Genomic DNA, 22836 nt, shown 5'->3' on the forward strand with positions numbered 1-22836 from the left:
CAAGGGGAATTATCTAAAGCATGTCAGACTGAAAATGAGCTGCGAATCTCCAAAGTTAATTTTAGCCTCGTGTGTTAAGGAAGATTCAAGTTCTTAACTCCCTTTTAATATTAAGAACTACTTATTCAGCAAAGTCCCTGTATTACTTTAAATGTAAACCTCTTTAAGCTAATATTTAAAAAATTGAATGTGTAATCTTTAGAAGTTTTATAAAAGCAGCTTCTCAGTTTTTCTCCAGTATATTTAACCTTGGTAACTTGACAAGTGAGTCTAAGTAAACAGCCATTTTTCCACATTTCAGCTGCTTCCAGCATTACGTAAACTCTGAACAGGAGGAGAAGCAAAATTCTGTTCAGTCTCCTGAACAGCTGTTCAAGCTGCTGCTCTGGGTGCTTTTTTAAATACATATCCACTAACACACAGAGATTCCAATAAGTTAATTATGCCAGATATTCCACAGAGCAGCCAAAAATCATCATGTCAGCTTTGGAAACTATTTGGTGAAATCATCTGGCCTGGGTTAGGTGTGTCAGACCAAAGCATGGTAATTTCCAGCCTATGATTCTAGAATCTTTTCAAGTTTAGGAAATAGTTCCATTAAAAGATTTGCATCTCAAGCATTATCTGGAAACACACAACTTGCCAGTAGAAGGAAATTTTCAAGGGAAGTAGCTTATATTAGATTTTACACAGCTGGACTTGAATGATGAGGGAAGGTAGGAAGCTCTGAAGCCATGGATGCCCCAACTGTCTGAGTCTCAGCTCCTCACCAATCCCCAGCTGGGAGATAAGGGGTCATGCCTTAAGGATATCGTCATAGAGATATATTAGGGTCCAACACATGAGTTTTAGATTTCAATGGAGGAAGCATAACAGAGAAACTTATTTTCAAGACCAAATTAACTCAGGAAAAGAATTTTGACTCTTGTCTATTTTAGAAGTCTTTATATTATAACTGCCTGCAAAACACTTTTGCTTTGACAATCATGGCTTAGATCAAAGTGGAATTACATTCAGTTTTTTGTCTTAATATAGAGCTGCAGTCACCCTTAGCAGAGAACAAAGTTCCCTGGGAGCACACTAGAGCTGCATGAATGGAATGCTGATTGTGCTCCATTCTCCCTCAAGTACCTCTTGGAAACCCAGGAAGGGGAAAGTGGGCAGATCGGAAATTTGCACTACAAATGACCCACTCTGCAAGTGGCATTCTCTCAGTGCCTTCCAGAACAGAAGAATTAATGCTGATTTCTCTATCTGAAGGCTAAATATTAGTTTGACTTAATGAGCTCCAATTCAATTGCAACACGTATCATCCAGGGGATCTTCCCAGTGCACGTGGGATTAACTGACACTGGTGAACTTCATCACTGCTCCACAGAAAGAATTACCTCTGGAGTTCCACAGAACACTCAGGGAAGGGAGGACAATTGGCCAAATAAAATTTTTAAAAGTACTCAGCACCTGAACGCAAAGATGAGATCTCACACAAGAGGCAGGCTTGAAACAGTGATTTTTGTTAAGACCACTCAGCACGCAGAACACTGCTGCCACACTGACCAAAGTTTTCTCCAGAGATTTTTTACTGACAGATGAGTATCTCTGGGTGTGGGTTTAAACCTCTATTTGAGGACACATTCTCTCAAGGGCTGGGTGCAAATAAAAGAGGGTCAAAGACACAACACAATGTTAAGTCATTTCTTGGGTGCTTTAAATTCAAGCCTGATATATGCCAGGCTGTTCCTCGCTTCAGAAGAGCTGCTGGCACTGTTAAAATAACATTATAGCACTTCTTTGTGTTGAGAATATGCAATGTAGTGCTTTCACTTTAGCGAGCACAGAATTTGACACAAGTATTCCTCCCAGAAACACTTCATCAACTTATGCAATCACTGTTCAACCAAGAGGAAACAAACCAGTAACAAAACAGTAACAAAAAGCATCAAGCTTACATATATTGTTTATATTCCTCACGGAATTTGGCTCATGGACTCCTCCACACACTTCAGAAATGCATGGACAGTTTTGATGGATCACCAGCAGGAATTTTACAAGTTGTAAAAATCAGTAACAGCAGCAACATGGCAGGGGGAGGATGCTCATCCAGTGCTCACATTCTGAACAAGTACAAGTGATAACCCACTGTTCTGACACAGACTAAATAAATCAGATGTATTATTGCTCAGCTAAACTTCCAGTCTCAGAAAGGATCCTGTTTGGCTGTTCCTTTTCATAAGCACTCTTCTTCTCTTAGTTCACTTTTAATTTTTAACTGTTATTTTATTCCAGTTGCATACCTACTATAGTCTCTTGCTTTCTAAAGAAAAGTTTTAATGTAAGAGAAGACTTTATATTTGTTAACTACTATTCTTCAGATATTATCCCCAAGACACAGAACAGTTTGAGAACTCTCAGTTAATACTAATAGCCAGAAGTGTTTCTAATTACACCCAGCAAAGCATTGTGGACAATTCTGATATCAGCATTTTGACTCAAAACATCCTTGAAGAAATAACTCAGGAAGAATTTTTGCCTTCAGTTCAGCAGCAAGGTAAAGACTCATCAGTTTAGCAAACAGCCAGGGAATTTCATTTAAGAAACTAATTTTGGCTGATTGATCTAAGAGCCAGTATAACTTCACTGAAGGCTGAAGTTACAGACACCATCAAATTTCACTGAGACACCACCTGAAGCCCAGCTGTCAGAGCTACTGAAGTCATAAAAGACCTTGCACATATCACAGTTGGCTTCTTCACTGCTCAGCAAAATAACAGCTCTGCCTTGAAGTGTCTGCAAGAGCAGGACCTACATGTGTAACACTGGAGGCAGCCTTAGGAGTAAGATAAAAAGAAATGCAAGTATTCCCTGGAGAGTGATCTAATCCTTTCTTGCCCTGTGACTGCACAGGACCACTTCTGTAAGGAACCCTGCACTCCAAGCCACGTGATCTATCTAAATATTTACACTATTAAACTCTCCTCTGAAGCCATTAAACACAGCATTTTCAGCAAGGGAAATCAAACAATTATTATTTAGATTACGGTTCACTTTTAACTGTTTTTATCAGGGAAAAGCTCATTAATTGCTCTCTGTGACTCATAAGAGCCCCACAGCTGTGGTTTCAACTGAATATACTGTAAAATGTCAAATACCTACTTCTGCTCTTGTTTTCTAAAAGGAAAGAAAAGGGAAGGAGAGAGAAGAAAAAAAAAAAAAAAAGGAACCTAATTAAATTTCTGGTTTTTTTCCATTACTATTTGTACCACTATCACACCAATTAGCAACATGCATCCAAAAGGCTTTTTGTTCATCTCTCTAGCCTCCCTATCAAGTTTTTTCTTCCCTCAAAATGCTCCCAGTGTCCTTTCTTCCTTTTCATTCAGGCATATCCTTGCTTTCATGGCTTCCTCTGTGCTCTCCAATCCTATAAACTCTACACTGATGAAGACACAACCATAACAATGTTTTAATCAGTGTACATGACATTTCTTCCTGTTCTAGAAGAGTCTGCCCCCAGTAATCAACTCCCAGCACACTCCAATCCTACTTTTGCTCTAACTTTCAAATGCATCTGTAAACACTACCTAAACTTTGGCAGAAAAGGGGAGCACATTCTGTTAAGAAAATACTCTAGGCAGAGAAGAAACCATTGAAACACACAGCTCTCATATTTTGCATTTTGTTTTCAGCTTTGTATGTTCTACAGTATCTACCAAACAACGCCCAGCAAGCACTCAGCAACACAAGGAACTGTCAAGAAAGAAATTATAGCAAAAATTAATACTTACAGCCATAATTAACTCAAAAGGGTGTTTATACACCCGTACGGGGGACTGGTACTTCTGAACCATGGCTGCAGTTTAGTGAGATCAACTCAAACCTGAAAAAGAAATTTTTAAAACCATCTGTCAGACGTAGGAAGCCATTTTCAATTTTCTCTTACAATTAGTCTGTGCGTGGTACCACGCTAGCAATTCCACAGGAAATCCTTCACAATTCCCTGACAACCTTTTTTAAGACCCAACAGGGGCCCTGAAAAGCTATCTATATATATATATATTTCTGTCAGAAATGACTTATCATTTCTTCCAAAGACAAGACAAAATTAGCACATTTTCAGTCCACTTTTAGTAACAAATCTCCAACATATTTTATGACTCTTTGTCAGGATGGTGACACTTCCTGTGCTGCTGCTGAGAACCAAACACTGACACATCCCAGCGACAGGCAGAGAAGCATTTCCCAGTCCCCCAGCATGGTATGTGGGCTGCCCTGCTCAGAGCAGGGACTGGGGAAAAAATAAAAAAATACAAAAAAGAAATACAGAAAGCACAAAAAGAGGTTAAAAAAATAAGTGTTAAAATGCTTGTGTGCAGAAAGAAGGAAAGAAAATGGATTATAAAAGCACACTGCTGGATCAACGGCATTCCTTGATCATCTCAAAAAAAAAATAAATTGAAACTTTTGAGGAAAACTTATGAGATAGCTGGGGAAAAAAACTTCGAGAAAAAATTCCACTATGCAGCCAGAAAAGAATCACTGGCAACACGGAGAGGAATTACTCCAAAGGCTTCGTGCCTGCACTACCCAGCAAAGTGCCTGACCCGAACTCTCTCGACTGCAATTACGTTTATTGAAAAATCCTGGCAGCAGCACTCGCATATGAACGGCGGGCTGCGAGCCAGCCTCATTTTAGCGAGAAACGGGTTTGCTACAGCAAGTTCGCTTCGCTTTTCTGTCCGGAAGGCGCTGCGGGAGCGCTCCCGGCCCCGGAGCTGGGGCAGCGCGGCTCGCCGGCCCCGGCCGGAGCCAAGAACAACCCCCCGAGCCACGGGAAAGTTCTCCGGCATCCCAGCCCCGAGAAGAATTTACCCATGACTACCCCGCAATTTTTCTTTTAAAAAAAAAACCCACCTGAATCAGCACAAACAGCCGCAAACCCTCTCTAATCCCCGGACAAAAAGAGTTACACAACAAAGAAACTCCGCGTTCCTCCCGCCGCGGCGGAACCGGGACATCCCGGGAGGGGACGGGATGGGGGGACACCTGTGAGAGCCCTGAGCTCTACCGGAGGGATCCGGGACACCTGTGAGAGCCCTGAGCTCTACCGGAGGGATCCGGGACACCTGTGAGAGCCCTGAGCTCTACCGGAGGGATCCGGGACACCTGTGACAGCCCTGAGCTCCCCCGGAGGGATCCGGGACACCTGTGACAGCCCTGAGCTCTCCCGGAGGGATCCGGGACACCTGTGACAGCCCTGAGCTCCCCCGGAGGGATCCGGGACACCTGTGAGAGCCCTGAGCTCCCCCGGAGGGATCCGGGACACCTGTGACAGCCCTGAGCTCCCCCGGAGGGATCCGGGACACCTGTGACAGCCCCGCAGCGACCGGGACACGCCGAGAGGAGAAGGGACACGGGTGACAGCTCCGCGGTGCCCCGCAGGGCTCCGGGACACTCCGGGAGCGGACGGGACACCTGTGACAGCCCCGTGCTGCTCCAGAGGGCTCCGGGACACTCCGGGAGCGGACGGGACACCTGTGACAGCCCCGCGCTGCCCCGGAGCGACCCGGCCAGAGCCGCCTGCCCGGGGCGGCCGGAGCGCAGCGGCCGCGGCGCCGCCGTGACCCGCCGGAGGACCGCGACCCCCGCCCCACCATCACCACCACCACCCGTACCGCCACCAACATTTCCACCATCATTACCACCACCACCACCCCTCGTCCGCCACGGGCAGCGCCGACCGCTCCTCGGGGCTCCCCGCAGCCAGCGCTGAGAGGAGCCGGCGGAGAGCGGGCGGACAATGGGAAAGTTGCCGCGGGGCAGGGCGGCGGGGCTGGGGGACGCGGGGCGCGGGCGGGGGCCCCGGGAGGCTCCGCGCCGTGCTTACCGCTCGGAGCCGGCCGCGCTCTCCCCTCATGCCGCCGGGGCAGCGCCGTCCTGCGCGGGAGGGGCGCGCGCGCCGCCGCCCGTCGTTCGCGGTGCCGGGTGGGGGCGGGCCCGGCGCCTGCGCGCTGCCGGGGGCGGAGACGGGGACGGGCGCGGCGCATGCGCGGTGGGCGGCGGGCGTGAGGGAGGAATGGTTCGGGTGGGAAGGAATGGTGGAAGTCATCGAGTTTTCCCTCTGCCGTGGGTGTAAGGGACAGCTTGCACTAGAGCAGGTTGCTTCGAACGTTGTCCGGCTTGGCCTTGAACACTCCCAGAGTCACAGCTGCTCCGTTCCACTACCTCACCACCCTCACAACGAAAAATTTCGTCCAAATCTCTAATCACAGGGAGGAGAAGACCCTTGAGATCACCGGGTCCAACCTATGACCTAACACCACCTTGCCAATTAGACCATGGCACTAAATGCCATTTGTAGTCCTTTCCTAAACACCTCCAGCAATGATGACTGAACAAATCCAAACTCCTCTCTGTCCTGTGAAGCCATTCCCCCTTGTCCTGTCACTGCCTGCCCTGGTAAATACTCTTCCCCTCATCTTTCTTGCAGGCTCCCTTCAGGAGCAGCGGGAAGATGAGTCAGGGCAGGGTTGGGTTGGATATGAGGAGCAGTTTTTCACCTAGAGGGTGGCTGAGCACTGATCAGGCTCCTCAGGTCACAGCGCAGAGCCTGTCTGAGCCCAAGGAGCATTTGGACAGTGCTCTCTCATGGTGGGATTCTTGGGGTGTCCTGTGCAGGGCCAGGAGTTGGACTCGATGGTCCTGGTGGGTCCCTTCCAACTCAGCACATTCTGTAATTCTGTGGTTCTATACAGGAAGGCTGCAATTAGCTCATCCTGAAGTCTTCTCCAGGCTGAACAACGCCAATTCTCCCAGCCTTTCCTCACATCAGATCTGCTCCAACCCTCCAGTCATCTTGGTCCAACCATCACAGCTCCATGTCCTGTGCAGGAGCCCCAGAGAATTCCAGGTGGGGGTCTCACCTGAGTGGAGCAGTCAAACACACAGTCACAGACACACACCGCGGGGGCAGGAGGGCATGGACAGCGGGACATGGCATCTTCTGCAGGTATCTCCCATGCCCTCAGCCCCCTGAGCATCCTGTGGTCCCACGCTCCTTGTGGCTCACTCGGCACAGGGTTCTGGGGGTTCAGGGTGGGTTTTTCAGGCACCATCAGGGGCAAGGTCAGCTCAGGGTGATGGCACAGCACGGTGCTCCAGGGCCATGGGGCAGTGGGAGTGCAGGGACCCACCTCAGTCACTGCTGGAGCATCTTAGCACCTCTTCCCTGTCTCTGAAATCAGCCAGCATTCATCCAGCTCAGGGTATTTGCAGTCTGGGACACCTCAAAGAGCTCTGTCTCACACTTTGAGTGGTTTAACTGTGATGTACTGAAAGCAAGAAGTACAACTGTGGTTTTTACAGTGCCAGAGTATCACAAATGGTGTTAAAATAAGGACTTGAAAGTTAGGAACTAGTGTCTCTGCTCTCTTCAGCAGCACTACTGAGACATTTTGTTTACCCACTATATCTTTTATTAATGGCTCACTGCCTTAGAATATAAATCTGTTAGAATTCAGAGTCATGTCCTGACATTTTGATGCAATTCTTTCCCTAAGAAAGCTGAATTTGTGGTTACCACGAATAAGGGATTAAGCTGCCATTCTTTCTTATACAGACCTTGTGCCTTTTAAAGTTAGTCAAGCATAGCCCCTTGTCTGATCTGAACTAGTCCTTACAAGAAGTTGTTTCACGTTGAGAAATTGTTCCTCTGAATCTCATTTCTCTTGTGGCACTTGGCCAGTTGCCTTCATGTAGCTGGAATTAACTAGTTAACTGTAATTAGATTTAGTTATCTGATTGATATTCCATGCCATTATGCCTGCAACATCCTTTTCCTGCTCTGAAAGTCTGAGATATAATCCTACCGGCATAGCAGGGCGAGGAATTTACGCCCACTCAGATTCCTTTTTGTTCATAACATTTCCCTCTTTAGATTCTGGGCAATGTTTTAATTCTTACTGACTGCCTCTCTTCTACTTCACCAAATGGCCAGGTAACCAGAAAAGCTTTATTTGCACTTTTAAAGGTATTCAGAGTTTATTGATAGAGTGAAAATCCATCATTTAATGCCTAAATCAATCTTAGTCTCAGCTGTTTTCTGCAGAAACAACAATCTTAGCAAGATAGACAAAGAAGAGTAATATAGTAACGTAGGTTTACATTTTTCTACTGTTGTTTATTTTCCTGTTACATCCTCTCTTATGGAAGCTCCAACCATGCATCGTTAGGAGGAATATAATGAATAAATGTGTGGGTGAAATGTTTCAGGAAAGCTGTGAGGCACGCTGGAGACTGAAGCCCAGAGGACACAGGCTGAAAGTGCAAACCGTTCCATATTTTCGGAAAATTAGGAACACAGCCTGCTAGATATGAAGGGAAGTTTGGCCTTAGGGAGGTTATGCAAGGTCGGTCATTTCCCTCCATCTGAGCACTTTTCCTGGATTGCATTCCTTCACGTTATGAACTTTAGTTACACAACTCAAAGCAACTGTTATCTTGATTCAGGCAATATTGCCATGGAAATTAATGAGAACTATTAGTAGTCCATCCTTTACTATTAATAATAACTAACTGAAAGTGCAGTTGCTTGGGAGCAGTGCAGGGCTGATGCATGTGAGAAAAGATTCAAAACGCCTCTCAGCCGTGCTGGAATGCAGCTCAAGCTCCTGGAATTTCAGCAGGCAGGAACTTGCTCTGGTTTCTTTTGTTTGCATCCCAGGCAGTGAAGAAAAGTGAAGCCATCCTGACTTCTTACTGTCCATCAAGTCTCATCTTCAGAGCTGCTGTACTAAAGAGAGGAGATTGTCAGCAGTTCATGATGAGAGAGAATGTGTTCACTCAAGGTCTTGCTGCTAAGCTGTACGTTTATTAAAATATGTGGAAAAGGGATGAGGGTTTGGTTTAGACATACTGAAGTGCTTCAAGAGCCATTCCCTCACAAATCAGTCCCGTCTGAGTCAGTGGAATTTTTTATGTACTACTGGCTGCATTGAAATAAATACCTGCTTCCTAAGCCTTCAAAGCCATGGAAATGGTCCCAAACGATAACACTGCCAGCATGATGGAAATAATAATAAGCACGATGAGTGACAAACAGTTAATGGAACAGAGTTGTGCCCTGGGGACATTGATTCTGGTTTGCACAGAGTTTTTATTTAATGCATCACAGGTATTTCACTAGGTATCACCATTTTTGCTTTCCCTTGTCAGTCTAGGGAGACTGGTAAAGCTGGGTGTGAGGATGTGTGAACTCCTTCACCCCTCTTCTCTTAAAAGTAACTGTGACCTCCAAGTTCAGCCCTCCAGAACAGACCTGGATGTGCCCATCCATTACAGCTGTACATATTTTTGTAAGCTCCCTGGACAGCCCGTACTGGGGAAACAGTGAACAGGAGGAAAAATTTCTTCACATATCTCTGGAGATCTTAAAGCCCTTTATAATGGCAGGGAAGACACTAATAATCCCAAAATGCAGTATAAATACTGAGGCTCACAAAATGCCACAGAATAAGTCAGTATGAGAGAGGAGACCAGAGCTCCTCACTTCCTGGGTGGTTCCCTTATTTCCAGGTATTCCTGCCTTTTAGCTCTGCAGTAGTTTTCCACTATTCACCAGATTGGGATAAGGGTAAAATATCTCCAGACTGGCCTGTGTTCAGAGAGGGGATGTTAATGTACGATACCTAGAGGGTGTTACACTCCATGATGAGATTTTTATTCGGGATTAAACCAGCCTTAGTTTACTGCAGTTTATTGCACACTAAGTGAAGGTGTATTAACTTTATACCACTATTTGATTTATCTGAGCTTTCCCACAGAAAAGCCTTAAATGACCTTGTAGACTGGAGCCCTTTATTTCTTGATGCCACAAACAGGCAGAAACATGTTTTTTCCTGTCTTCTCAAGTGACTGGTAGGAAAATTGAATTGTAGCCTGGGAGCTGGCCAGGGACACCAGCTGCCAGCGCTCGGAGTCCAGCAGCTGACATCAGAGCACCAGCCCCATTGACAGCAAAGGTTACGCAGACAAACATTAGCAAAATAGGACCAAGTCCTGATTCATAAAATAGATGAGTTGGGATGAGCATGGCATGTGTCCCAGCCCTTATTCCCATGCTTTCCCTGCAAAGCCTAGACCCATCCAAGGCTCCCTGCCTCCAGTCTGTGTCGCTGCTCAGGAGCCGTGTGATGCTAAAACAAAAATGAGCAGGTGGTGCAGGGGGGGCTGCTCGTTCAGAGATAATGAAATGTGAGGAGCTGTGGAGTGGATATTCTGGGTGAAGAATCAGATCCAACATTTATTGCAATACCTGTGTTGGATGTTTGTAACACCTAAAAGCCTGACAGCACTGTTTTCTTGGGGGATTGTGAGGAGTGGGGGCTCCCACTGGGTTATTTCATCCCTTAGACATCAGGAGGTGGCACAGGTTAAAGAGAACTCACCCCCATGACCTTGTTTCTAGTAAAGGAAATAAAGGTATAGGGAATTAAGGGAAAAACATTTGGATAATAATTTGCTAAGGTGTTTTATTGATGCTGAAGATGTCAAGCTTATAATACAGGAAGATGGAGTTGTGAGTGAGGAAGGGTTCATTGGGTTGTTGAGAATGCCCAATTTTTCTACTTGCCTTTGCAAACAGCCTTGTGTCCATGTGCCTGGGAGCTGCCTGGTACCTGCTTCCCAGGGAGCAGCCTGTTTCCAGTTGTCTCTTTAAATGACTTAAAGCACTGCCAGGATCTGATCACTCATTTCTTAGAAAAATAGGAGTCTCAGCCAAAGGCTCGCAGAAACGATGAGTAAATTTCCTATAAAAATAAAAACAAAGGCTGTTTACCATCCCTCGTTCTGATGAGTCTGACAGTACAAATGCTCTCAGCTGCTTCAACAAGCACTGAATCAAGCTGCTGGGTCACTCATCAGGTAGAGACTTTGTCCCTATTTGCCTCTAACATGTTGATAATGACTATTTTTTTTTTTTAACAAAAGAGGAGTAATCCCTCACCGGTGCACCACGTTGTCGGGGTAGTTGGTGTAGCCCACGGCGTTGGCCCCGCGCAGAAGCATCTGGAAGGGGATGTTGGGCACGAGGCGCCGCAGCTCCCGCAGCCGCTCCCAGGGACACTCGTGCAGGAACCGCATGGCCACGTCGAACGTGGCACCTGGGGACACGCCCGGCTCTCAGACACGCCCCCGTGGGCAAGCCACGCCCACCACATGAGAGCCACGCCCATCACATGAGAGCCACGCCCATCACAATAGAGCCACGCCCCTTCATTCCAGCCCTGCCTTTACCTCCTTGGCCACATCCCCCTGTTCCTGTGCAAGCCCCTCCCACAGGGAAAGCCCTGCCCCAAAAGCCACACCCAAACTCCACCCACTCAAGCCCCGCCCCCCTGGCCACTCCTCCTCAGACCCAGGTGCTCCCGCTGAAGCCCCTCCCATGAATGCCCTGCCCTTTAAGCCATGCCCATTTAAGCCCCTCCCCTGATAGGCCCCTCCCCTTTAAACCACATCCTTTCAGGCTCCTCCCCTGTCTGCCCCACCCTCCTAAGACCCCTCCCCCTCTGTCATGGCCTGTTCGGCCCCTCCCCTCACTGCCCCACCCCAATTAATCGGTCTCGGCCTCGAGCACCGCTGGCTGGCTGTCCTGGAATTAATTTGGCTAATGTAGCGCGTGATGGAAAGCCACGTTTGCAATCTCTTTGCCAGGCAAGGCTGGATGGATTGATAGCATCCTCTGTCCCTGGTTAAGGGAACTCACAGAGGAGCTCCACTGAAGGGACACCCTCTGAGAGTGTGGCTCCATCCCCTGAGAGATGTTTAACACCTCCTGGCTCTGGTGATTGTCAGAGGGAGCCTGAGGAGACAGGGAAGAGGTGGCATTGTCACAGCGGTGGCCCTGCAACCCCTGTGCAAGTGGGAGGTGTCAGAGTTTTTTCTGAGGGCAGGTTTCAGTACCAGTCTCCAAATAACTTGTTTTGACAAAGGGGAAGGTCTCCAGCACAGGATGCCTATTTGCAGTCATGGTTACAAGCTGGTGGCTACAGACTAATGTGTGACCAATAAGTATTTAAGTTGTCTAATGAACAGCTGTTTGATTTGCTTTTGGTCACAATCAGGCTGAATCTGAATTAAACAAGAGCCCAGTGATGGAAAGGACTGAAATGCTCCCAGACAGCTCCCTGGACAGAGACTGGAAACAAGCCCAGTGCTTTCCTTGTGCCCCATCCCCAACACCCCCCCATGCACCAGGGCCTTGTGGGCCTTTGCTGCGCCACTTCTGTGGGGAGCAAGAAAAGAGAGAGTTATGAGGCACCCAGGAGGAGGCAAGAGGCAGGTGAATACGGCAGTGGTGGGAGTTGAGGCAGAGCCAGCCCAGCAGAGGCTCCAGAGAAGCAGAGGACAAATCTGCCCAGCAGCTCACCCAGAGATGACATCCAGCTTGGAAAGCAGATGAGGGTGCACAATAGACAGGATGATATGAAAGGGAGACCATCAGCTATCCACCAGAGCCCCAGCTAAATTAATTTAGTGTCACAGTCAGCAGGAAAGGACTTTTTGAGGGAGGCTGAGCACCTCTTTACCAGCAACCACTCTGTGAGATGCCCTGGGTGAGCAGCTGTGTGCCTCCCCTCCCCACCACTGCCCTGGCACGTTCAGGAACACAGAGAGAGCTGGAGCTGATTGCAATAAACCCATTAGCACATGGATGTGAGCCACAACACGGCACTGTGCAAACTAACCCAGAAGGACGTTTGCAATGTAGGCAAGTTAATTGCCAAAAATAACCCCCAACCCACCCTGGCTGCTGCGCTTTGCCATGGGAACAATATTGTGCATGTGATCACATTCAGCAGGACACAAGCAGCCTAAGGGTCTTTTTACATTTGGCTTGAAAAGGCTAAAAATAGACCCCAAACCACATTCCTTTTTTGCATTTCCATCTTCTCTGCCTCTTCCTATTCACTGGCACTTTTACATGCAAAGCAGGATTTGGGATCCAAGGCCCCATAATTAGACTCCAGCCTGGCAGCTGCAAGTGGAACAGCTGGAGGTGTTATTTTTATGGGTTATTAATTGACTCCATGAAAGCCCAGCAAACAGAGAGCCAGGGAGCTGCAGTCCACAGCCACATGACAAGGTCTTAGTGACAGGAAAAGATAAAATAAAAGAGAGAATTCAGAATCCTAAAGCCGATTAGTTATAGCAATTTCTCCAAAGCTAAATATAGGGAAAAAATCCTCTCCCATCTTCAGCTCCGTTGGCGGAGATGAGAAAGCGCAAGGAAGGAGATAGACAGAAATTTCATTTTTCACATAAACCCCCATGGGTTGCAGAGAGAAACTGCTGCTTTGGTGACACCCCCAACACTTAAATCCAGCTGTCCCTGGCAGCTGCCCCCTGAGCAGCCCTTTGCTCAGCACTCACAAATGCAGCTGCCCTTGCTCCAGCCTCACTGTATTGTGAAGGGGAATGACACAGGGAAGCTCCCCAGCCATCCCAGCACCCAGTCATGGCCAGGCTGGCACAGTCCTGGTGCCTCTGCCAGGCACAGGGTGAGCCTGCAGAGCCCCCCCTCCAAGGGGCTGAACCACCCACAGTGCCACACACCAAAGCAGGACAGAGCCATGAGACTTCTTGCCTCCAGGTCTCCTTCCTCCCTGCCTTTCCTGCAGCTGGGGACAGATGAGGCTTGGGGACAGCTGAAGCCACCTGGGGCCACAAGAGAAACCTGTCATCAAGAGCTGGAATAAGGAAAGGCTCTGGGTGCTGACAGCACAAGGGGATGGGATTGGGTCATCACCTCTGCAAAACCTATTGTACGTCTAAGACCTCAGGGAAATAAATAACAGGCAGCTCCAGCAGAGGTGCTGAGAAGCTGGGAAACTGGCAGAGCATTTCAGATTTATGGGAAATTAATTTAGCCCCAGTCTGGATGCTGACAGCCAGCAAGGCCCTCTCACCAGGACAGCCCATACTGCTGGCCCAAGCTGTGGGGTCGTTGTCAGACCTCAGGTTTAACTTCCAAAAATAAATCACTGTTGTACAGTAGAGGTAAAGCAGCACCTCTCCCAGAGCAGAGGACAGCCAGGATCCTGGCACTCAGCATCCGCTGTGCTGGCAGCCAAAGGGGAAGGGAAGGCAGTGGAAAGGCTGCTGCTGCTTGGGGGCCAAAACTCTGCCCAAGAAAGCCCCTTCCTCATCAGGAGACAGGGCAGTCCCATGTTCCACAGCTCCAAGGCAGGGATTTCTTCCCACTTTCATCACCCACACAGCAAGAGAAGCACCAACACCACCCCCCCCCAGATGTGTCTTCACAATGTTCAGTCATAGGCAGTGGTCAGAAGAGGGGGATATTTCTCTCCAACCTCCATCCTTGACAGTAGAGTCACATTTTGGGCTGGCAGCACGCAGCAGTGAGCTCTTTAAAAATCTGCTGAGGAAGGCACTTGCACAGCACATGGTTTGGGCAGATCAATGAAGCTGCAAAGCAGCCTGGCAGGCACACAAATCCACTTTCTAATGAAATTTACAGCAAGTGGAATTTAGGTCACTACTCGGAAGCATTCAGTTTATTCCAGGCAGCTTTTAAAATATTTAAGAAATAGCTGTCAAATTAAGCCTGCTCACCTCTGACTGCAAGGTCCAGCTTGGAGCCATGGCAGATTTCTTAGCTATGGCTTAAAATATATATATTTTTAAAGGCTGCTGCTGCTTGGGGGCCAAAACTCTGCCCAAGAAAGCCCCTTCCTCATCAGGAGACAGGGCAGTCCCATGTTCCACAGCTCCAAGGCAGGGATTTCTTCCCACTTTCATCACCCACACAGCAAGAGAAGCACCAACACCACCCCCCCAGATGTGTCTTCACAATGTTCAGGCATAGTGGTCAGAAGAGGGGGATATTTCTCTCCAACCTCCATCCTTGACAGTAGACACCCCTCTGGGTGGGTTTGGGGTATTTCCAGTCCCTCCCATATTCCCAGCTGCACAGGCTCTGTGTCTGGAGACAGATGAGGGAAACCCATGTTTTGTAATCTCACCCTCTGGAGACCATTTCTGTGATAACCAATGCCCTTCAACATGAGCATGCCCTCCTGGCCCAAACCCACCCCTGGGTTTGCTGCCAGGGCTGTTTTCCACTCCAGCCTGGCAGTGCTGGGAGCATCCTTGGGCAGGAAGGCTCCTCTTCAAAAGCCAGCTCTGCTCCAGGCTGTGAACTGGGAAGAGCTGTTAGAGCTCCTGCCAGGGGCCAGCACTTCATTCCTGTAGGGTGGGGTTGGGGTTAGGCCTTTATTTGCAGCAATCTGCCTGCCCAACTCCCCCAAAACACAGCAAGGCCACGGGGCTTCCAAAACTTGAGTTTCATACTATGATGGAGCCTTTCCCCAGGCTGGGGGTCCCCCAGGAGCAGAAGTGCCAGGGGCAGAGGGACAGCCCCAGAATAGGGCTCCCATGGGGCAGGCAGGGCTGGGTATCCAACCTCAGGGCTGCAGGGACCTTCCCCTCACCCAGTAATCCAGCCCAACCAGGCAACTGCTCCGTGTCTGACAACACAGGAGCTGAACCCCCCCACTGCAGGAGGGAAACCAAACATGTCACAGAGAGCTGTGGTTCTGCAGGGGCCCTGTGTCCCTGTGGTGCTGCACAGAGCCCCTCTCCAGTCCCTTTAACCCCGGCAGGTGGGCTGCAAGGACACTGCCACAGCAAGGGAGCTCAGCATCCCCTGTGTGACCCTGCTCAGGCCTGGGGAGGTGCATGTTGCTCCAGCATCCACAGGTGTGGCAGTCCCAGCTCTCCCCAGGCTGTTTTCCCTGGTAAGGCTCAATCTGTGCCATCTGTGCTACCATCACACCTCTCCACGAGATCCAAAGCCGTGGTTGCACAGGGACAGACAGCACTTTGGGGACAGCAGGAGGTGAGGAGGCTTTTTCCAGGGGGTGTCACAACCACAGGTGACAGTGCTGGAGAGCAGAGAGCTGCTGGCAGCTGCCAGGGTTGTGAAAGTCTTTGGCCTTCATGGCGTGGGATGGGGATTTGGGAGCAGAGCACACCAAGTGAGCTGAAGACAGTGACATTTTCCTTCCTAGCTGCTCCATCCATGCCCACGCAGCCGGTGGGATGACTCTGTGCAACTAATGATGCAACGTGATTAGTAAACAAATCATGCATTTGCACCAGGAAACAAAAAAAAAAAAAAAAAAAAAAAAAAAAAGAGGAAAAAAGGGTAAAAGAAAGAAAACGAGTCACATTTTGGGCTGGCAGCACGCAGCAGTGAGCTCTTTAAAAATCTGCTGAGGAAGGCACTTGCACAGCACATGGTTTGGGCAGATCAATGAAGCTGCAAAGCAGCCTGGCAGGCACACAAATCCACTTTCTAATGAAATTTACAGCAAGTGGAATTTAGGTCACTACTCGGAAGCATTCAGTTTATTCCAGGCAGCTTTTAAAATATTTAAGAAATAGCTGTCAAATTAAGCCTGCTCACCTCTGACTGCAAGGTCCAGCTTGGAGCCATGGCAGATTTCTTAGCTATGGCTTAAAATATATATATTTTTTAAGCTTTCTTTGCTTGCCCCCTCCCTTCATCACCACAGCACAGGGATTGGCATCAACTCTTGCCATGCAGACCTGGCTCTGCTGGGAGCTGGGAGCTCAGAGCTCTGAGGATGCTCAGGCTCTGCCCAGCCCCATCCTTCCCCAGGGACAGGCAGTGAGACACCAGACGTGTCCTTCCTGCAGCCTGTGCCCAAAGGACTTCAGCTGCTGCAGCCAGACCTAAAAACAGCTCTTGAGGGAGCAGCTAAAAGCAGCCTCTTAGCAGCAGAGGTGAGCCTTCACCTAGTGGAAGGGTCTGGGCTGCACTGCGGGTTGCCAGTGCTATTCCCAGATGTCACACTCCAAGACAGCTGCCAGAGCATCTTCAGTGGGGGGTGGAGGGAGAGGAAAGGTGGCAAACAAGCAGTTCTCTGGCTGTTTACCCAGCAGAAGTGGCCACAGCCCTCAGTCTGTGACAGCACACTCACAATTCCTGCAGAGATCAGAGCAGGCCAGACATTTCCACTTCCAACAGGGCAAAGGTCAAACCCTTACATAACACAGACAGTGGGAGCTGATTGCTGCTCCAGCTTTCGGTCCAGCCAGGCACAGAGCTCAAAGTTCTTCCAGCCTCAGCACAAACCAGGAGCAGAGCAGGGGAGAGCAGAAGGCAGCCCTGGAGCGGGGCTGGGCTCAGTGCAAGGGGAGACACCACAGGCACAGCCTGGCCCTCTCAGGGCTGTGCTTTGGAGGATAAAGAGGTTTCCCCATAGCTCACCAACCTGCCCCACCTTGGCAGCTGCCCTCAGCTTGTTCACCACAGCCTGGGCATCTCCCCTGCCCACAAGGAGGGATGCTCCCCTTCCACAGGGTCTGACCAGATCCCAGCACAGCCCCAGTGCTCAGGATGTGGCCTGGCTGCAGTTGAGGTATAACACAGGTGCCTGTGCAAACACCTCTGCCTCCTTCCTCATTATACACATAAATATCCATTTCATGCTCAGCTGATGGAGGATTTGGTTGGCTGGGTTATGATGCTGGCTGCTGCTCCACAGCTGGCTCTGCACCAGGATCTGGCACTGGGGACACGGTCTCTGAGCTCCCTCCCATCAGCACTCCTGGCCATGGATGAGCACACCAGAGCTCACTCAGACACCATCCCTGTGTTCATCCTGGCCCTTCTTCCACCTCATTGTCTCTCCTGACAGAGTTCCATGTCAATCCCTGCACCTCTCCTGTCTCTTTTGCTCCACTCCTTATCCATAGGGATGTTATTGAGTCTGGAAGAAGTGATCCTTGGATATTACCCAGCTCTCTGGGACCCCTCTTCCCTCTAGGACATTTAACCATAGGATTCCTGCAAGAAGGTCCCTGGAAAGGCCAGTTAGCTGTTCCCATGCCCAGGCTCTGACTGGACATCCCTGGCAGCACGTGGAGGCCTGGGTCCTCCTGACACCACAGAGCTGCACATCCCACCTGCCTGTGGAGCTGCTCCCCTCCCAGATGGATCCAGCTCCAAAATGTCTGCAGACCCACAGGATACCAGCAGCTGGAGAGGAGCCTGTGTTCCTCCACAGCCACAGCACCACCGGCTCACCCAGACACCCAGCTCTCCTCTGGCCGCTCCCTCAGGCACCGAGTGCTGCAGCAAGGCAGCGCTGCTGGGTCCAGTTCTGCTCAGGATTTTGTTCTTAGCAAGACACTTGGAGGCAGAATTTAGCAAGGAAGAAATCCTATACCTGGCCAAGGAGCCAACCTCGAGCTGAGCAGCACATCCTGCAAGCACAGGGAGCACACACAGCCCAGCAAGCAGCACGGGCTTGTGGAATTTCACAGCACACTGGTGTCAAGCTTGGCTTGGGAAGGTTGCAGAGCAAGTGGAAATTCCCTCCAGGAAGGGAAATCTAGCAGCCAGGCTCTTTTGCAAGTAAAACATTTGTTCCTGCTGTTTAAGATAGGAGAGGGAACTTGGAATGGTCAAGGTATCCCTCCAGGAAACCTCGTCCAGGAGCTGGGCACGACCTGATCCAGAGCAGAGCTGCCTCCCTGCACACTCCAGCTGCTGCTCCTGGCTGCAGGCTGCCCAGGGACACCCGTGGCACGCTCCGAGCCCGGCTGGCAGTTGTGTAACGCAGCCTGGGCTGCTGCCAGGGCACGGAGCAGGGATCTCCCGAGGGATATAATCCTGCTACAGCCTCACTGCCTGCACATCCGAGAACGGAAAGGATCCCGGTTTTCCCATTTCCCTGAAAACAAAGAATTCTGCGGAGCTCCACACCCTCTAGTGGAGGTGGGAGCTCGGCACACCCAAATCCCAAATAATCCCAATCCCACAGCACTGCCGAGCTCAATGCAGGATCCGACTGCCTGACAGCTCCCCAGGCAGGGCTGGGGCACATCTGCAGGGTGTGACAGCGCTGGGGACAGTGCAGGTGTCACTTCTGCACAGCCACCTGCAGCAGGTGCTCAGGCACAAAAGGATTAAACAAAACAAAGAAAGTTAACTTTGAAAAATGGATTTTATTCATGTTCATCATCCAGTTAGGCACAACTGCTTTCTATAACCTACAGGAAAGCTGGAGGGGAAATTTTTACAAGAGCCAGGACAAGGGGGAATGGTTTCAAGAGGCACAGGGAAGGGTTAGACGGGGTATTGGGGTATTAGGGAGGGTGGGAGGCCCTGGAACAGGGTGCCCAGAGAAGCTGTGGACATATTCAAAGCCAGGCTGAACTGGGCTTGGGGCAAGCTGGGATAGTGGAAGGTGTCCCTGCCCATGGCAGAGGGTGGAAGGAGATGGTCTCCATGGTCCCTTTCAGCCCAAACCCCTCTGATTCTGTGATAACCCAAAAAGACCACACAGGAATTACCAAACTGCAAGAGCAGCTCTCACCATCCTGCAGAATCACCTGAAAATAAAAAACCAAGGTGTTCAGCCAGGAATGCTAAAGCCAGAGCCCCCATCCCACATAGACCCATCTCCTCTGGATCAGTGTTAACTGAAGCATCATCTACCTCAGCCCTCCCTAAAATCCTTCCCAAAACCATCTCTACCACGAGCACTTCCAGAGCCCCATCACCCATCCCACGGCAACAATAAACTGGAAAAGCACTTGTTATTTTGGCAAGGAATGTTTGCCAGGAGGCAGGATCACTGTGGTGCCAGGTTCCCAGCACAGGCCTTCCCCTCTCCCTTCCCACACCTGCCAGGGCACACGGTCCCCTGAGGTGTCCCCAGGTGAACCCCCTGCTGCAGGAGAGAAACCAGACATGCAAACAAGAGAGCAAAGTACACAACTTCCAACGAAGCCTTACATTTGCTCAAGTGCAGAAACCACCTTATCACTACTCCCTGCTACGTGGGGAACAAAGTTGCAACTCAAACAGCATCTAGTGACAAATCAAGTACCCAAGTTCCCACTGCCATACCTGAGAGCACCGGTTTGATTTTGCAAGACATTTTCAAAAGGAGACTCAGTACACATTAAAAACCCCCAATCTAACCAGTTTTTCCTTGGATTAGGGGTGCAGCTGTTGTATGCAGTATCATACATGACCATCAAAATGCTTCATGAATGTTCACACCTGTTACTGCACAGGTGAGGCCCAGCACGGAGCCCACCTGGGAGCTGCTCTCGGGCACGGGTGAGGCTGGCTGGTACCACCCAGCAGCCCTTTCCCAGCCCACAGACCCTGAACCCCTGCCCAGGAGGGGCACATGGGGCTCCCACGACTCACCTGGTGCTCCCTCACCTCAGGAATGGAAGCACCGAGTCCCACCCGTGTCACCATGTGGGGCTGAGCCCCGGCAGGAAACCCTGTCACACACAAAGCTCTGGGACAGTCACAGCAAAAACACATCCTGCTCTGGCTGCTGGCCCTGGGGCTGGCCCTGCAGCCCCCTCCCCACCACACACCTCACCCCTTACACTGCACGGGCCCCTCTCTGCTCTCCCCCTGCTCTGGGCCCAACACCTCCTCAGGGAGCAGCCACACCCCAGCCCACCTACAGACCTCCTGCACAATCCCAAAGCCCCAGGAGACCCCAAACCCTGCGGCCCCCAATGCTCCAGCCCCCCAAAGCCTGCCTCCCCCAGCCCGCACTGCAGTCCCTCACTGACCCCCACTACACCCCAACATCCCCCCTGCACCCCCACAGCTGCCTCCCCCAGCCCACCACAGAACCCCACAGCCTGTCCCCCAGGCCCTCACTACCCCCTCACTGCATCCCAAGCCCCTGTCTGCCCCGGCCTCAAGTTCACCCCTCCTCCCACACCGTCCTCCAGCCCCACTGCAGCACCCCCTGCAACCCCACACTTACCCCGTACCTCAACACCTGCCACCCTGATCCCAAACCCCCTCTGCACCCCCAAATCCAGCCGCCCCCAGCACCCCCAAACCCTGCACTCCACTACCTCGCTTCACCCACTCCGCACCCCTCCAGCGCCCCAAACCCCGAGTTCTCCATGCCCCAACACCGCCCCCAGCCCCTGCTTGCCCCCATTACCGCCCCTCCTGCAGCCCACACTCTGCCCCCGACCCTCATTAACCCCAGCGCTCCAAGCCCCCACGCCCCCGTGCCCGCCATGGCCCCGGCTCTCCCTCACGCCCCCGTGCCCGCCATGCCCCCCGCCCTCCTTCAGCACCACGCGGCCGGAAGCGCGACGGGAAGGGCACCGAGAGCAGCCGCGGGCCAGAGCGCCGCGCGGGGCACGGCCCGCCAGGGACATCGCCCTCGTGCGGCGAGAACTGGGACTGCAGCGGCGGCCGGGACCCGCCGGGAGCGGAGCCCGGGAACGGGAGGGGAACGGGAGAGGAACGGGAGGGGAACGGGAGGGGACCCGCCGGGAGCGGAGCCCAGCGCTGTGGCCTCGGGAGCGGCAGAGAACGGGACCCCGTGCAGGTCGGAACGGCCCGACCGGGCAGGGTCTGGCTTTGGAGCTGCTGGTGCCAAGGGAGCCCCGGAGATGCTCCAGGGCTGGAGTCAAGGAGATGCTCCAGGGCTGGGGTCATGGAGATGCTCCAGGGCTGGAGTCACGGAGATGCTCCAGGGCTGGAATCACAGAGATGCTCCAGGCCCGGAGTCACGGAGATGCTCCAGGGCTGCAGTCACGGAGATGCTCCAGGGCTGGAGCCCCTTGGCTCTGGAGCCAGGCTGGCAGAGCTGGGGGTGCTCACCTGGAGAAGAGATGGCTCCAGGAGAGCTCAGAGCCCCTTCCAGGGCCTGAAGGTGGCTTATGAAAAGATGGAAAGTGACTTTTTACACAGGCAGACAGCAATAGGACAAGACAGAATCGTTTTACTAAAAGGAGTGAGGAAGAATTTCCTCCCTGGGAGAGTGCTGGCACACTGGCACAGGGTGCCGGAGCAGCTGTGGCTGTCCCATCCCTGGAAGTGCCCAAGGCCAGGTTGTTCCTCCTGGGACAGTGAAGGGTGTCCCTGCCGTGGCAGGGTGGAATGAGATGGTGTTTTAGATCCTTTTCAACCCAAATCATTCCATGATTCCACTACTATAATCCCCCCAAAGGCAAAATCTCTGCACGCAGAGAGTTCAGAGGCTGTTCTTGGCTAGAGCTGAAACCACAGGGCAGTTAATACAGAGTAAATCGCTATTTTGATTTAATATTCTGCTGATGGTTCTCAAGGCTGCCTGTTTATGTTGAATTGTGCTTCACTTTCAGTGACTCTGACAGCCCCACTCCTGGCTGAGAGAGAAGCTTTCAGCACAAATACAGGTATCTCTCAAGAAATTTAATCACAATTTTCCCTCCAAGACATTCTGGTATAAACAGCCTGGGAGCAGAAAACCACTCCAACACACAAGCAATAACTTGCTCCCTGATGGCTCATTAAAAATGAAGCAGTGTTTAGTTTTATTTCTGCAGTAACACATTTTAGCAGACCTCTTATAAAATATACATACAGGTCCAAGCCGTGCAAAACTGGATGGGAGGAGCAGCTGGGAAAAAACCCAGCACCACACCACCAGCAAACAAAAACTCATTTTTTGCCCATTAAAGCTTAGCGCAGCCTCTGGGAGCTGGCACAGCCACACGGGGATTGAGTGACACAGGGACAGGTTTGTGCCACCAGCCCAGCCCCAGGCTGAGCCAGCTGAGCAGGTAATTCCACACTCACATTCCCCTGGACTGGGTGCCTGCACCGCTCAGAGCCTGCTCTGAATACTGAGCTCTTCATTTCCTCGTGATTTCCCTTCTGCCCTTGTAAATACACAGCAGGAGCGTTCTACAAATACCCAGGAACATCTTTCCAGTCCCTGTGAAAGCAGAGGGCACGATCCC

The 22836-nt window shown here is 50.9% G+C and overlaps 1 protein-coding gene, 1 long non-coding RNA gene and 1 other non-coding gene across 3 annotated transcripts in view; all 3 read right to left on the bottom strand.

Annotated features, from left to right (window-relative positions):
• The window catches only part of SEC14L1 (SEC14 like lipid binding 1), a 41974-nt gene extending 38123 nt beyond the window's left edge, over positions 1–3851 (bottom strand). Inside the window, exon 1 of the mRNA XM_041486541.1 lies at positions 3786–3851. Within this exon, the coding sequence (XP_041342475.1) occupies positions 3786–3848 (63 nt within the window). The 5' untranslated portion in view covers positions 3849–3851. The remainder of the gene's footprint in view (positions 1–3785) is intronic.
• A 15185-nt stretch (positions 3852–19036) lies between these two features.
• LOC121363848 lies at positions 19037–20653 on the bottom strand. Its single transcript, XR_005956788.1, has 2 exons — positions 20273–20653; positions 19037–19443 (listed from the first exon to the last, which is right to left on the bottom strand). It is a non-coding gene; the product is annotated as an uncharacterized LOC121363848 (long non-coding RNA).
• LOC121363919 lies at positions 20067–20222 on the bottom strand. The gene has a single exon (XR_005956803.1).
• Positions 20654–22836: the final 2183 nt, after the last annotated feature.

Source organism: Pyrgilauda ruficollis, unplaced genomic scaffold (assembly GCF_017590135.1).
Source record: "Pyrgilauda ruficollis isolate IOZ18807 unplaced genomic scaffold, ASM1759013v1 scaffold77, whole genome shotgun sequence".
NCBI lineage: Eukaryota > Metazoa > Chordata > Aves > Passeriformes > Passeridae > Pyrgilauda > Pyrgilauda ruficollis.